General features: G+C 41.5%; 1 protein-coding gene across 9 annotated transcripts in view; it reads left to right on the top strand.

Moving 5' to 3' along the window:
- DOCK10 (dedicator of cytokinesis 10) overlaps nt 1-15130 on the top strand; it is a 188324-nt gene that overhangs the window by 20911 nt on the left and 152283 nt on the right. Inside the window, exon 1 of one of the 9 annotated variants that reach the window (XM_039487226.1) lies at nt 13795-14166. The exons of the other annotated variants lie outside the window; for them this stretch is intronic. Within the exon in view, the coding sequence (XP_039343160.1) occupies nt 14164-14166 (3 nt within the window). The 5' untranslated portion in view covers nt 13795-14163. Of the gene's footprint in view, nt 1-13794; nt 14167-15130 lie in introns of those variants that run through there. 9 annotated transcript variants of the gene reach the window in all.

The following is a 15130-nucleotide window of genomic DNA, read 5'->3' on the forward strand; positions in this document are numbered from 1 at the left end:
TTTCTCTGTCTATAATATATAATTAAACTATTGTTGTATGTAAAGTAAATGAGGTGTTTTTTTTAAATGTTTAAGAAGCTTCTTTTAAAATGAAATTAAAATCCAGAGCCTCTCTGACCAGTGGCCAGGACCTGGGCAGTGTGAGTGCCGCTTAAAATCAGCTCGCGTGCTGCCTTCGGCACATGTGCCATAGGTTGCCTACCCCTGCACTAGCCTATTAGGAGTTGAAGGTCATGCCGCTCACAGTTTTCCTTGGCTTTTCTGTAAGGTCTTGGGGGTTTGATCTATGATCTTGATGTCATCAGGGATTTTTGTTTACTCTATAGGTAATATGCAGGGGAACACTTTTTTTGGTACATATGCAGGAATTATTTCATTTAGAAGGATAAACTCAGTTAATAAAAATAATTTTTAAAATGTAACGTGCTTGCTCGGGATATCCCCATTACTTTGAAATGTTCCCCCTTAGTATATAGTATCTGCAAACATGTTACAACAGTGTGTATAGCAGAACTTGGGCCACATCTGCCCTTCGGTACACCCCATTGCAATCAGTTGCAGAGGAGTGACTAAGGATGAAACTGGGCCCAGTAGCTCTAATCTTTTGAAACTTAAGGACAGGTTCCTAAGTGAGGGATAACAACTAAGCTAACTCATCTCATCTCTCCTCCTCCTTTATTTCCAGTGCTGCCATGACCCCAGCTCTTTCCCTGGCTTTTTCTCCACCCTTCCACATGCTTAAGGAACTTTTGTTCATCCCCCTTGGGCACCCATAGCTCCCTAGAAACACCAGACACCAACATAGAGCATCCAGTCCCCTGTTATTCTCCATTCACCTGCCAACTGGCCTCTAAGCATGCATTTGCTCTGTAACCCTGCTCCGCTAGGGTTGCTGAAACTACTCTCAGCCATCTTCCACCAGCAGGTTCTCAGCATTAAGCAAGAGAGTAAAACAGCGTCGCTGAGGTAGTGAGGTGGACGGAGCATGAGCCTGGAGACAGGTTCTGCCGGGAGTGGTTCTGCCTACCCTGATCTCAGAACCCCTCGCCTCTTCTCAGCACATCTGCTACTCGTCTTTTGGAACTGTCCAGGTAAAAAGAGTGAAGTTCCTTCTAACTAACATAGAATACTACAGGAAATGTTCATTAAACATAGTACATTTCAGCAAGCACTTTTTAAACTGAACATGTGCAGACAATAGGAAAGAATATTTCCTAGCAGAGCCAGTTCTGATATTGGCTTTGTTTGTTTGTTTGTGAATTCTCTGCAGACTTTAATATTTACAAATGTATTTGCTATTCACAATTGTGTTGCAGAACATATTTCAGTCTGTGTCTTGCAGGGTGGATTGATTTAAACCATGGCTATTTAAATCAGGAATTTAAATCATGATTTAAATCACCATGTGGAAAGCCTTGATTTAAATAATTGATTTTAATTAACTTTTCCATTTATACTTCAATTATTTTCTAAAGAACAGTGCATTCTCACTGGGCAGCAGGTTTAAAACAAACAAATAAAAGGAAGTTCTTCTTCACACAGCGCACAGTGAACGTGTGAAACTCCTTACCTGAGTAGATTGTGAAGGCTAGGACTATAACAGGGTTTAAAAGAGAACTAGATAAATTCATGGAGGTTAAGTCCATTAATGACTGTTAGCCAGGATGGGTAAGGAATGGTGTCCCTAGCCTCTGTTTGTCAGAGGGTGGAGATGGATGGCAGGAGAGAGATCACTTGCTCATTGCCTGTTAGGTTCACTCCCTCTGGGGTGCCTGGCATTGGCCACTGTTGGCAGACAGGATCCTGGGCTCGATGGACCTTTGGTCTGACCCTGCATGGCCATTCTTATGTTCTTATGTTCATTTAGTGCAGTTTATTTTTAAAATTATGTATATTTTAAATGTTTGTTCATTAAACAAAAAAGACATGTTTTGACAAACAAACAAAAAATTCCCCCAATGTCTCAGAATTGAGTTGACACAACAGTTTATACCAACTCCCAAGGAGGATTTTTACACAGTATTTTCAAACTGCCAAAAACTATTCCATGCTTCAACCACTTGCCAATTTTCCTTTTAAAAGCAAAATCAAAAGCAGTTTGGAGTTATACAAATATGATACTGCATTCCAACCAGGTGATCTTGTACATTATCTGATACATACTTAAGAGGCAAGCATATTTAAGACATGTTTAAGAAGCAAAGAGATTTCTTGGGAATATTTGTAAAAGGATTTGATCCTAGGCTGAGACTGTATCTGCTTAGGGATGGTCTACACTGCGCGGGGGGAGAGGGGGTTTGAACTAAGATACACAACTTCAACTTCAGGTACGCAAATAGCATAGCTGAAGTATCTTAGTTCGACTTACCTGGCTGTCCTCACGGCAGCGAGTCGACTGCTGCGGCGCCCCCGTTGACTGCGCTTACTCCTCCTGCCAAGGTGGAGTACGGGCGTCGATTAGCGGATCGATTTATCGCGTCCAGACAAGACGCGATAAATATAAATTGATCCCCGATACGTCAAACACTACCTTCCGATCCGGCGGGTAGTATAGACGTACCCCTAATTTAGCACAGAAAAGGGAACAGATTGGGAAAGAACTGCATGCAGGCTCTGCTTTAGTACCTATCCACATCCCTTGCTGGCATTTGTTTCTGGTAGATGCAGGATCTTTTTGTAGAGAATCAGAAGTTAACCTCTTAGGTTCTGAGCTCCTGACACTCTCTCCTTTGTTGTATTTAAATGGTGTTTCGTTAAAATCATCAGCAGGATGTTCCAGGTTGCAGTACCTGTTGAATGGATTCTTTGGAGTTACATGGTACATAACCTAGCTAGCTGGGTAGAGCCGGATTATCCCTGTCCCCAGTGTATGTGTGGGGGGGTAGGAAGATTAAGGCTCAAGAGGAAAGGATTGTCTTTGTGCACTCCACACAAGGGGAAGAGTCCCTTTGGAGCAAATCACCCCCAGGAAGGTGGGGAGGAAACATGGCTGTGGTTCTATTCTCTCTCAGGTTTGCCTCCTGAGTTGTCCTTGGGGCAGCAGGGATCTGTGGAGGCCTGTAGTAAGGGTAAATTACACAATCTAGCCCTTAATGCTCAATGTAACATTCACTCCTTTCCTTTCCTAGCTTTTGAAACATTACTGCACTTCGTTGTATCCTCTTCCCTGTTCTCACCTGTACTTCATTGGCTCTAATCACATGATGCTTTCAGGATCAGGCTAATCGTTTGCAAAATATGTTTGAGGCGCTAATAAAGGTGTCAGTTGTAAAGCAAAACAAAACTGTATAGCACGTTCGCTGTTAATGCCATGATAGAAGAGCTCTTTGGAATTATACTAGGAAATTATCTTCTCATAAGAAATAAAACCACACGATATTAACATTACCAGCACTCAACGATGTATCCCTTACCTCTTAGAGCTGAACTGAAATGTTAGCTGAGCTTCAGATGCATAGTTCTATGTGCAAATTGGTGGGAATGTGTAGCAAAAATCCCAGAAAACCCATAGCTGATAAAAGTACCCTTGATTGCATTATAACTGAAAATTGATATCCCTAATACAAAAAAAATGAACAAGGAAGTGGATATTCTGCTAGTTTCTCTTCCCATGTCTAGACATCTAAGCTTGAGTAACTAGGCCCGCCGTAAATTCTTGCTGGGGTTTTGCTTGGTTTGGGCAGTGATGGGAGGGAGTATTCAGAGCCTAATGGTTGGAGATCATGGGTTAGGAGAAACCTAATAGGCAGGGCTGAGTTCAGCCCCGCATATTACTTCGCACAAGACCCCACAAAACTAGAGCCAGTTCTGGGGTACAGGATTTCCTCTGTTCTGGTCAGTATCTTCCAGCCTTTCTTCATGTTCATAAATAAATAAAACTACTTCATCAGTGAGAAAAATCACCCATTTATCACAAAGATCTGTTAGGATTCCCAGTTATCAGCTTCTTATCCCAGATAAAGCATAAAATGCTCCCCATCCAGAACTGATGAGCCATTAATAAGTCCAGGTGACTGAAACTTTAGTAGTAGTATTACAGTAATGCGGACAGGCCACCATGGCAGCTGGGGGCATGTTGGGCTAGGCATTGTTACAAGCACATAGCAAGAGAGAGTCCTTGCCTTTTAAGAGCTTATGGTTTAAGTACACAAAGGATGGGACAGGAAATGGAAGTGAAGTGTTGCAGGTCGTACAGTAACAGCACCAGGAATAGAGCACAGGTCTCTTGACTCCCGGTCCAGCGCTGTATACACTGGCTGACACTGGTTCTGCCTCCAGACCCATGCAGACCATCTAGAAGAGGAGGAGAGGGGCTAAGAGAGCATTTTGTTTTGAATCCCTTTCCCCTTGCTGCACACTAAACTAAATGAATGTGAATCTTATTAGCAGGGCTTCACATTCATTCCTTGTGTAGTAAATGAAAAAGGGAGTCCAGTCCATCACATACGCTTTTGAAATTCCTAATCTTTTTTTATGTCTGCCAAAATCACATTATGAGCTGGGTATTTCAGGGTATCCAAAGGATAGATTATCACGTGTGGTCTGTTTCCACCGAGCTGCTCAGAATATACCCAGGAGCTGTGAGGATATGCACATACGTGTCTGGGGCCATAAGAATGCAATGTTTAACAGAGTAGCTTTTAGGAACAGCAGCACCGACTTATGCACATAGTACAGTATAAGGAGAGAGACCAGTTTAGTGATTAAGAACAAAGCAGTCAAGGGGATCCCAGGGTCTAATCCTGACAGAGCTATTGATAGACTGTATGACCTTGGCCAAGTTGCTTGACCTCCTTCTGCTTCAATCATTCCAGCTGGGAAATTGGGTAAAAATGTGGAATTTCTCTCTAAACCAGATGTTGTATTTGAGCTGAGCTTTTCTGGGTAAATAAACGGAGAAAAATAATCCTTTTTGTAGCTGACAGTAGACATCAATGGCATACATTAGAACCACGGTCAGTCTAGTGTGCAGTGGAAGCCAGAAACTGCAAACAGCATCATGTCTGGAAATAGTAAACAGAGATGATTACATTATTTAATGGCCTCTTATGGCCCTTCATCATTATTTGTGTTTTGTTATCAAGACATGACTCCAGCCCTACTCTATGAAAGCAAGAGTAATGTTTTTTTTAAGATTTCCCAATGGAGTAAACTAAAGAAAAATTAAAGTAATTGCTTTTTTTGTTTTTGTCTGAATCAGCAGGATTAAATGGCTAATGGAAGGTTTATGTTCACTGCCCTGATTCCTGGGCAGTGAACATACAAATGCTGGGAAGGAATTCTCTTTGTTTAGGGGGAGGGATAATACAGCCCAGTTTTGATCCAACCTACTCAGGGGCACTAGGGGCCAAAGCTGATGAAATACTGTGTTTTGTCTGTGCTGCTGGGTAGCATAGCAGAGAACCCACATATGGAGACTCCACACCCCCAACTTGGAACCAAAGGACAGGGCTGCTATACAGTATCTCATCTGCCTTCCTCCCCCTTCCACTCCCCCACATGGCTACTACTCCTGAGAGATGTGGGAGGGAGTGCTGGTGGTGGAAAAAAAAGACTTGGGGCCAGATTCTCTTCTCTCCTCTCACTAGTTTTATGAAAGTATAATTCCATTGACTTCATTGGAGCTACTCTTGGTTTGCACCAGTGCAAATGAAAGGAGAATCATGAGCGAGGAGTAGCAGATAAACATATCATGCACAGGGCTGGCTCTGCTGTTTTTGCGGCCCCAAGCAGTGCGCCAAATTGCCAGCGTTGATGGCGGGGGCAGTCCATGTGCCCTTAGGGTGGCATGTGCGTTTCCATGGCGGCGACAATTCAGCTGCAGCTTCTATGTTCAGGACTGCCACCCCTTGCAGATTGCCGCCCCAAGCACCTGCTTGGAATGCTGGTGCCTGGAGCCGGCCCTGATCAAGCCGGCCCTTGGGTGCAGTTGGATTTCCAATGTGGGAAATCTGCCCAGAAGTTGCAGCTGATCAGACCAGCAGTATCTTCCCCTGCAACCTCACTCCAAGATGCAGCATAAAAGCAAGGTTGCTATGAATGACATGCCAAAAAGAGGAAATAGGAGCAGCAGATAGCTGTGCATCCATTACTAGCCTCCCAAGATCCGCATGGATGGAGGGACTGCTTCCACACAGCTGAGCATGCTTCCCAAATGGGAGAATTGGGAGGAATTTCCATGAGTAGAAACTTGGAAAACTAGTGAAGGGGTAGTAGGTGGTTCAGGATGTACTAACAGCAAGTGCCCATGAATGCTGTTAAGGTTGTTTCAGATGTTTTGTGTGTGTGTGTGTGTGTGTGTGTGTGTGTGTGTGTACTGTAAGACCCATTAAGTACTCTACGTGAAATCAAACTCATGACTGACGAAATACCTTCATGAGCATTGGCCTGCTAAACCCAGGGTTGGGAGTTCACTCCTTGAGGGGGCCATTTAGGGATTTGGGGCAAAAATCTGTCTGGGGATTGGTCCTGCTTTGAGTAGGGGGTTGGACTAGATGACCTCCTGAGGTTCCTTCCAACCCTGATATTCTAGATACTTCTATGATACCAAGGCCTCCCTCTTCCTCTCCCCTCAGAGGGAAGTTTCAACCACAAAGGAGTCCCATGGACTCCAACAGTGCACAAAGAAGCTGGCAAGTGCAACCCACTGAAAACTCATGACACCTCTACTTCCATGAGAGGGTGTGTCTACACCTTTCATGCAGTGCACAGAAATACAGGAACCTTCCACATATTTGTTCTGCATGAGATACACTAATACCTGGGGCATGAAGCGAAGGTAAAAGCACAGTGAAAAGAATAGTTGAAATCGGTGCACTGTCGGCCTAAAAAGAAAAGAGATGGATTGGCATAGCTGGAGCTGGTGACTTCAGGAGCCAATGTCTGGAAAGGCACATTAGCAGAGCCCTGGCAGATATTATAAAAGAGACTTGTGTTTTCCTTTCATGGCTGTTTGTTGCAGAGATGTTGTCACATTGCCTTGGAGAGCTCACCTTGTGTGCTAATGTCACAGTTATCATGATGAATTCTCAGTCCTCCCTGTGGTCAGAGCTAGTTTTACAGATTTGTAGAGCAAGTGAAAGAATGAGCTTGTTTAACCCTTCTGCTGGACTGATCACATGCTTAAGGTTAAGCAAGTGCTTAAGTGCTTGGTTAGATCAGGGCCTGGGAGCTCAGCAGGAACATGACCTATTTGCCTGGCAAATGTCAGCTTTGTGTGCCCAGCTGATCCAGTGCTAGAGCAATTCTGAAAAAAGTTGTATTCGTTTTAATAACGAAGTAGGGTTTTTTTCACTCTTCTTGTTCTCAAAAATGGAGAACTGTTTTTTTTTCTCAGTAAAAACAAGCTTTCAAGCAAACACTAACTTAGAACATTTCAGCCCCAAAGGGCTTTCTTAAAGTTTTGAGCAGCTGAAGACAAATGGTTAGGATAGAAAGCACTATGCAACTTAAATTGCAGTAGCAGCTTTTTCTCTTGCTGTAATGTTTGCTTTACCTGTCTAAGGAAGAGATCTTAACAAGCAGTGTTCCCATTGGTGCATTTACAAACCACTAACAAGCTGTTAACATGTTCAACATCCTGAAGAGGCAGATAATAGTGGTCCTTGGCAAAGAAAGATTGATATGTGATTTTTTGATATGATATCCTTCTGTCAATATTTTTGGCATTTAGACCATGGAATCTGTGTGGGGTGTATGACATCTATCATAATTAATTTCCTAGTTAGTGCTCTGACAAAGCTCTGAATGGATGACAAATTATATCTGATATGATTCTGTCAGTCCAATTGCATGACCTACTTTTAGCAATGTTGCATTGTTGGAGTATGCAGGATCAGATGAACAATAATTATGTGCTTATAAATTGAAAATGAAAGCAAAGATGATGAATATATATAGCAATTGCAGTGTATATTTATGTAGTTTATTGGCTAACACAACCTATACACACACTATCATCCCGATTATCATTCTCAGTTCCTGAAATATACTTGCACAACCTTCAGCTCTTGTGACTCCCACACGGCATCCAATTGTTGCCCAGAAAAGATGAGGGAGCCCAATAGAGTATGTAACACTGAGCATCTTGCAGAAGAGTGCCAAAGGAATTATTACTATAGCATTAAGTGTTAGACTCTCAAGTCTCCTCACAGAGCTACATCTTTTGTATTTTTTTAACTTCGTATTGGTTCCTGAGTTCACGCCCACATGCTATGAGTGATGGGAAGTGAGTTTGCAGCTACTTCTGTTTCCTCTGCAGAAGTAGAAATTTGGTATGACCTTTGCTATTTAGCTCTTTATTTTTTTGTGGCTCAAGCAGGAACTGCAACAGATTAGGAAATGCTGCATGCCATTCAAAAGAGACAGACAATGATTTTGTACTTCTTTTGGTGGAGGAAATAACAGAAGATTTCTGTACCATTAATATAGTTTCAGTGTTGGCCTGATTTTACAGAGACTATAGTCTATATTCCTTCAGCCAGGCTTCTACATCTCAAGAATTTAAGTAGTGTATATATTTGTGATTGTGTTTTGTTTTTTTTCCCTTGCCACTTGGCAGCCATTAACATCAGGAAATATAATACTCTGAGTGGATAGATGACTTGGCTTTGGCAAAATTAGCCATATAAGAGTGAACAGAAAAGATTTTCCTTTTGATTTAGTCACTGATTTTAAGAGCTAAATTTTATTCTTATTAGTTATTTTTAGTGGTAGTTATTTTTACTGCCCCAGTAGATTGTTTGATGGATGATCCTGTGAAAAGGAGAACTTTAAGTAAGTCAATTTAGATTGATATGGAAGAGAATGAACTCTATCCATATAACACTGCCACACATGTGGTGGCAGTGCAGCCTTTCACATGTCACCTCACCCAGGTGCCTCACGTCTGATGTATGCACGAGAAGGTCTAGAAATGAGAATGGTATTTAGTCTCCATTTCACTCAGTCATCACCTCTTTGCCAATTAGCACATTCCCTTCCAATATTTATCACCTTCCCTTATTCCTTTCTTTCCTTTTTATTTACTTTTTTTTTAAATTGCCCTTACTCATTTGTTTCTCTGGGGGAGCATTTTAGAAGTGTGATGTTTTATTATACTTTTGTATATTGTATTGTGTTTTATTGTGTTGTGGAGAATGTGTGGGGATCACATTTTCAAAAGTCCACGTCCAATGCATGCATGTGCAAGTTCTTCGTATGCGTGCACAAATCAGGGATACATTTTCAACCTGCTCTGTTTTGTGTGTCAGTATCCTTCTGGGACAAAAGTACTGAGCTGACTGCAATGCTTTCATTCTCCTGACACTTGCTGTGAATTCCTATCATTGCATGTGAGTTCCAATGAGTCTAAAGAAACTCAGGACTCTGAGTTTGTTATTGAAAGTGGCAGCATTGTTACTTGGAGCTAAGATTACATTATGATTCCTTTTTGTAGGAATATAGATAGATTATATAGTTTTGGGAGGACAGTATGATTTCAAGTTCAGAACATCAACTATACGTTTAAAGATTTGGCCTGATATCCTTAAAAAGTATCTTTATATTTGAAATTGTTAACTGATGATGTGGACCTTTTGACACTTAATATTCATATTTCTATAGGGCTACCATCAAAACACTAATGAAACAAGGGACAGCAAACCACATTGATGGTTTATTTCTGTATACAGCTACACATGCACGCTTCAGTGCATATCATAAATTCAAACTGAAGTCAGTGACAACATGAAATAATTCATAGATTTAAGGGAAAAACAAGTTACATCAGATGAAGATTTGAACAGTAGCAAAGAAAGGAAGAGATGTTATTTTTTAATTGGAGTTTCATTGAAGATAAAGCAGATCAGACACTAACTGGCCACAAAGCTAAGAGAATATATAGCCATTTCTAGAAAAGAAAGAAAGAATCACATTGATATCCAGATACTTCATATTGTTAGGTTCATTCTAAACATTTATGTTGGCTGAAAATGTTCAGAGCAGATGCTAATCAAACACTGAAGTAACTACCCAACATCTCATCATTTTGCTGAATACTTCAACATTCTCTGGAACCCAAATGTATCAGTCAGATGCAACAGCTCTCAGTTATCAGGCAAGGCTCCTGGAAGTGGGAGAACCTCTTGTGGTGGGACAACATTGTGGCTTAGTAACATCACTTTGCTACCCGGGGATGCTCATAATACAAATAATAATGTTTACATTACACTTTATGGTTGTGACTTTTAAAGCAGTTCAGGGGACTTAGCCATATTAACTTATCCAACTTAATAGACATTTAAGCTAATAATTATTTCAAGATAAGTCATTCAGACCTGCGCCAGCAGAAATTGGGAAGGTTGTAGAAGCAGAAATGCTCCGTGCAGGAGGAAAGGAACTTACAGTGCTGTCTGGTAGCTACTGTCCCTGCCATTTAAGGGCCTGACCTGAAGTCAATAGGAGTCTTCCATTGGCTCCAGTGGGCTTTGGATGAAGACCTACAAGAGTGGTATTGATAGGAGAACCTCTGTAATATTAAGTTCCTTTAGACAAAAGTGAGAGAAGAAGAGGAAATAGAGATATCCTTAAGCCCCATGAAGAGTTGCATGGAGCAACCTGCTCTCACCAGCTCTCACTCATCATGGTCCAACTCAGCTATTAGCAGATATAAAACAGCTTCCAAAAGTATAGAAACAAGAGAGACTTTTGTAACCCACACACCTCCTGAGTGCGGTGTTCTGTCCCATCTAGTGGCACTGAGACCACTTACAGAGAGAAAGTTAAATGAGTCTGTTCTACAGCCTTAGCTAACAGCCAGTTGGCTTTTAGCTCATGTGGTAGAGACTCATGCACTAAGCTCCAGAGGCCCCCTGCCCTCTGATGACTGGGGTCCAACAGCGTTACACTTGCACTCTCCAACATTTGCTTGACAGGACCCTACAGAGTGAATCTGTTTCAGAGGCCTGAGAGAAGGCTATTCTCATTCTTGCAATTAATTTTTTTTTAACAACTGAATGCTTGCAGCAATTATACAAAAACATCAGCTTACTGCTCTATTGGCAACATTAATGTGTGTGGTAATCTAAATGCTGCAGGCAAATTACTTGACTAGCAGCATTGATGTAGTGGTCAAGATTTGTGAAAGTTCATAGACTCTAAAGAGCTGTTATTTCATTGATGGTTGTAAGGAACTTGCTGCCCGCCACTGTCAAGATTGAGGAGTAATTAGGATATAATTTACAGTAGGTGCCAGGAAAGTTTTATTTTACACTTTTACCAGGAGGGTAAGATATTACTGGTCCCAATGGTATTCCCTATTTCAGGTACAGAGAATACCTGCTCAAAACAGCAACATCTTACCGACCAGAAAAAAGGTAAAAGAAAGATATATATATTTTTAATTACAGCCACCAGCATACCAGTCCTACTTATATATGTATATATTTGTTAACACAATTGCAATTTGTTGTTCCACCACCTCCTACATATTTTCTGTTGATTTCTCAGTATTCAGACTGTGTGCTTCTCAGCACAGAGATGATGCCTTCTGCTATGCATGTAACACTCAAAGCTTGCTGCGAGTGCTACCAGAAATTATAATAAATAGTACTGGGAGTCACATCATTGAAGAAAGACAGGAAGATTCTCAGTGGGGATAGAAAAATGGGTGTAAATAGAATAAGAAGCAACTTGAACCTAAAATCACCTTTTATTTATGTTGAGGTTCATAGAAGTTCAGTTAACATCAGGAAGCAGAAGTGACATTATCCCTTGAGAAATGCTGCCCTTGCAGGATCTCCAGCCTGACCAGAATCCGGAAGGATAGGAGAGAGCTTCCAGTTTCTTGTCAGGTCTCCAGAGACTTCCGAGATTTGGATAAAGTTCAAATCTGCATCTTGATTTTGTAATGCTTTTCTGAGCCAAACTAAGGACCAGACTCTGACAGGCCTTTAAATATGTGTGCTGCGGGGGGTGGGAAGTGTGTGACAGATATTGTATCTTTCGGGACATTAAATATATGAATGGTTTATGTATGATTGTGTTCTACTCAATGGGGTGGGGGTACCAAAGTGCCTTTGGGAATTTAAACAGTGGGAGGTGTCAAAGGCAAGCCACTGCAACTAAACAGCTCTATAGTGGTGTCAGCCCCTGGAGGGGTTTATATGTACTGGTTCAAGCTGGGTTCTCCAGAGACTAGAAGACAAAGAAAGGGCTTTTGATATAAAAGGATGAGCTTGACGTGAAACAAGGCTTTCTTTCTGATCCAGCAAATGGACAAGACCTTCTATCCAAGAGGGCCCCAACCATTGTGAAAGGATTGAAAAGACAGCGGCCAGCTAGGCCCAGTAAGACTGAGGGGTAACCTTTTGGTAAGCTTTTAGCATGTGCCTAGGGACTTGTATTGTTTTTTGTAAATATGTTTTGTCTGTAATGCTTTTAACTTAAGAATAAATGTGCTTGCTCCAAAGGAGCTGTGTGGTAACTTGTAACTGCTGGCAATACACTGTTCATAGTCCTCAGAGAAAAAAAATGCAGAGGTATTAGCCATCAGGCGGACTAGTTTCCTGGGGATATCACTGTATAAGGCAGGGAGTTATGCAGCCTTAAAACTCCCTGGTCAGAAGGTAGTGGGGCAAGGACCACTGCCCAGAGATTGGTGATGTCTGGAAACCTGAGTCCTGACTGGACGCTCCTGGAGTGGACCACAGAGATGTGAGGAGAGATACAGTTGCTGTTACCCTGAAGCTGTGACTGAGTGTGCAAGGCATGCACAAGTGTCTGTCACACTGTTGCAGTCACTGTTCCCTTTTGGGGTTGTGGGGGGTGACAATGCTCATCCCAACCTGGGGCAGTGACTAGATGCCACATTTTGGCCCGACACTTCTGTCCCTTCTCAGGTTCACTCATCAGTAATGTTCAGCCTATTTTCTTGCAATCAGGCAATAGCGAAAGAGGTTTGAGGAAAGGAAACCTTATGGCCCTTTGGCACAATAAAGTGTTAGAGAAAGTGGTCGGTATTCTAAAGAGTCTCTGAGAGGAATCTATACCTGCATTAAGTTAACTCAACAGAGTTGAATTTTCCAGCATTTAATTTAATGTCTGGCATGGACGTTTTGTCTTGGCAGTTAGATCTACTGTGTCATGTGAGAGGCTGTCAGGAATCAACTAGAGTATAGTGGTGGTTTGAGAGAAAATAAGGAAGAATTCCAGCTTTGTTAATGTTGTGGTTCTGTATTGTTAGCCACTGGAAATGTCTGCATGTCTTGGCAAAGGACTTCTCTCTTTTCCATCTTTTACTGCCAGACGGCGAAGACTTTCACTGCTTTGCTTAATGTGTGTACAGTGAAACCTGTCTTAAGTAAAAAAAACAGGAGTACTTGTGGCACCTTAAAGGCTAACAAATTTATTTTAGCATGAGCTTTCGTGAGCTGCAGCTCACTTCTTCGGATGCATAGATCCATTCTGGCATCCGAAGAAGTGAGCTGCAGCTCACGAAAGCTCATGCTAAAATAAATTTGTTAGTCTTTAAGGTGCCACAAGTACTCCTGGTTTTTTTGGGGATACAGACTAATACGGCTGCTACTCTGAAACCTGTCTTAAGTAATCATTGGAGAGATTAGCAAAATTCATTTGCTTAATAGAGATGGTCTTCTAATAAAGAAAAAAGTAGAAATGTGCTCAGTATGCCCCGTAAGGGGAAGGGGTGGTCTCTGAAGGCAGGAAGTTGCCTATTAAGAACGTTCTGTTGTTCAGGTTCCACTGTATTCTAAGTTGTGAAATGTCATAGACAAAAACAAACGGGCTAATCCAACTGACATACTGTTTCATAAGGATGTGCTGTAGTGGTTCTTACTCCCAAATGGCCATCAGAAGACAAGAACTCTCACATTTAGCATAGGAATATTGCACATAGATTACTACTAGAGATATGGAATACTGCAGAGGTTTTGAAAGATGCCTAAAGACATTCAGGAGTTGAAAAGGGTTAGTTGGAAATTGGAAGGAAAACATGGCACTCAGAACAAATTCGCAGGTCTCAGACTATGTGCTGCATGATGGCTGTAACAAATTATAGAAATGTTATTTTTACTGCAGTTTGAAGCTTTTTGAAAGAGGAACGCATGGCTAGCTGGTGCACGCACAACTCAGGAAGAGAGAATAACAGAGAAACATAGCTCAGCCATGGTGAGAATTAAGGAAAACTGTTAATTGCCTTGGATCAAACACGTCATTCTTTTTTTTAAAAATGATATGTAAAAAGAATCTGTGATGGGAAAATATAGCATGACACATATCCTCAGCTATGGCCAAGCAGTGGTGGTGGAAAAGTCTCTGTCTTTTGTGCTCTCTTGGGACTAATCCCCTATCTTAATTTAGAGTGGCTTGACAGCTGCCCTAAATTATATTGCTGCCATCATCTTCAAGAAGCCTTGGCTTGCCAGAATGTAAGAAGCCCCGAGACCTGGCCTCATCTCCTACCCTGGCAGCAGGGACAGAGATGTCTAGGAGCTGCTATACTGGCTCTACATCACTGGAGGATCCCAGTACTCTGGGATTGATACTCCTGTGGTTAGCTCTGTGAGCTCTAAACCTGTTTGTACCAGTAATGCCTATGAAGGGGACTGCAAGTTAATTGACTGAGATAGCGCTTGGGGAGATGGCTATACAGTATATCAGGCAGATCTAATATGACCTGAGGAAATCACCTGTATGCATCGGTGATACTTCTTATATGCCATAGTTACCAATGTCTTAGATTAATAATGCTTTTATAGAAATGCAGTCTGGATGTTATAGAAAGGTAATCTTTCAGCCTTCCTATATGTGACCCTGTAGAATTAGAGCTAGATGGCCAAATTCTGTTCAGTAAGAATGATATAAATGCAGAATAACTCAGATGACACCAACTGACACATTCCTTTTTGAAGCCAGCAGAATTACCCTGGATTCAAACTGTTCTTAAAGGGAGAGTACGCTTGAAAATCCCAACACACAAAGGAGGATGTAGAAAGTGTTCTGAGAAGTGTTTAAATAGGAAAAAGAGAGGGATTTTTAAAAAAGAAAATGCAGAGTATTTTCAGAAGATATTTCCTTTTTAACAGTTTTTTAGACTGCATTATCTGGTGATAAATATTCTTTTATTCAGATA

The sequence above is a fragment of the Mauremys reevesii genome, linkage group 9, assembly GCF_016161935.1.
Source record: "Mauremys reevesii isolate NIE-2019 linkage group 9, ASM1616193v1, whole genome shotgun sequence".
NCBI lineage: Eukaryota > Metazoa > Chordata > Testudines > Geoemydidae > Mauremys > Mauremys reevesii.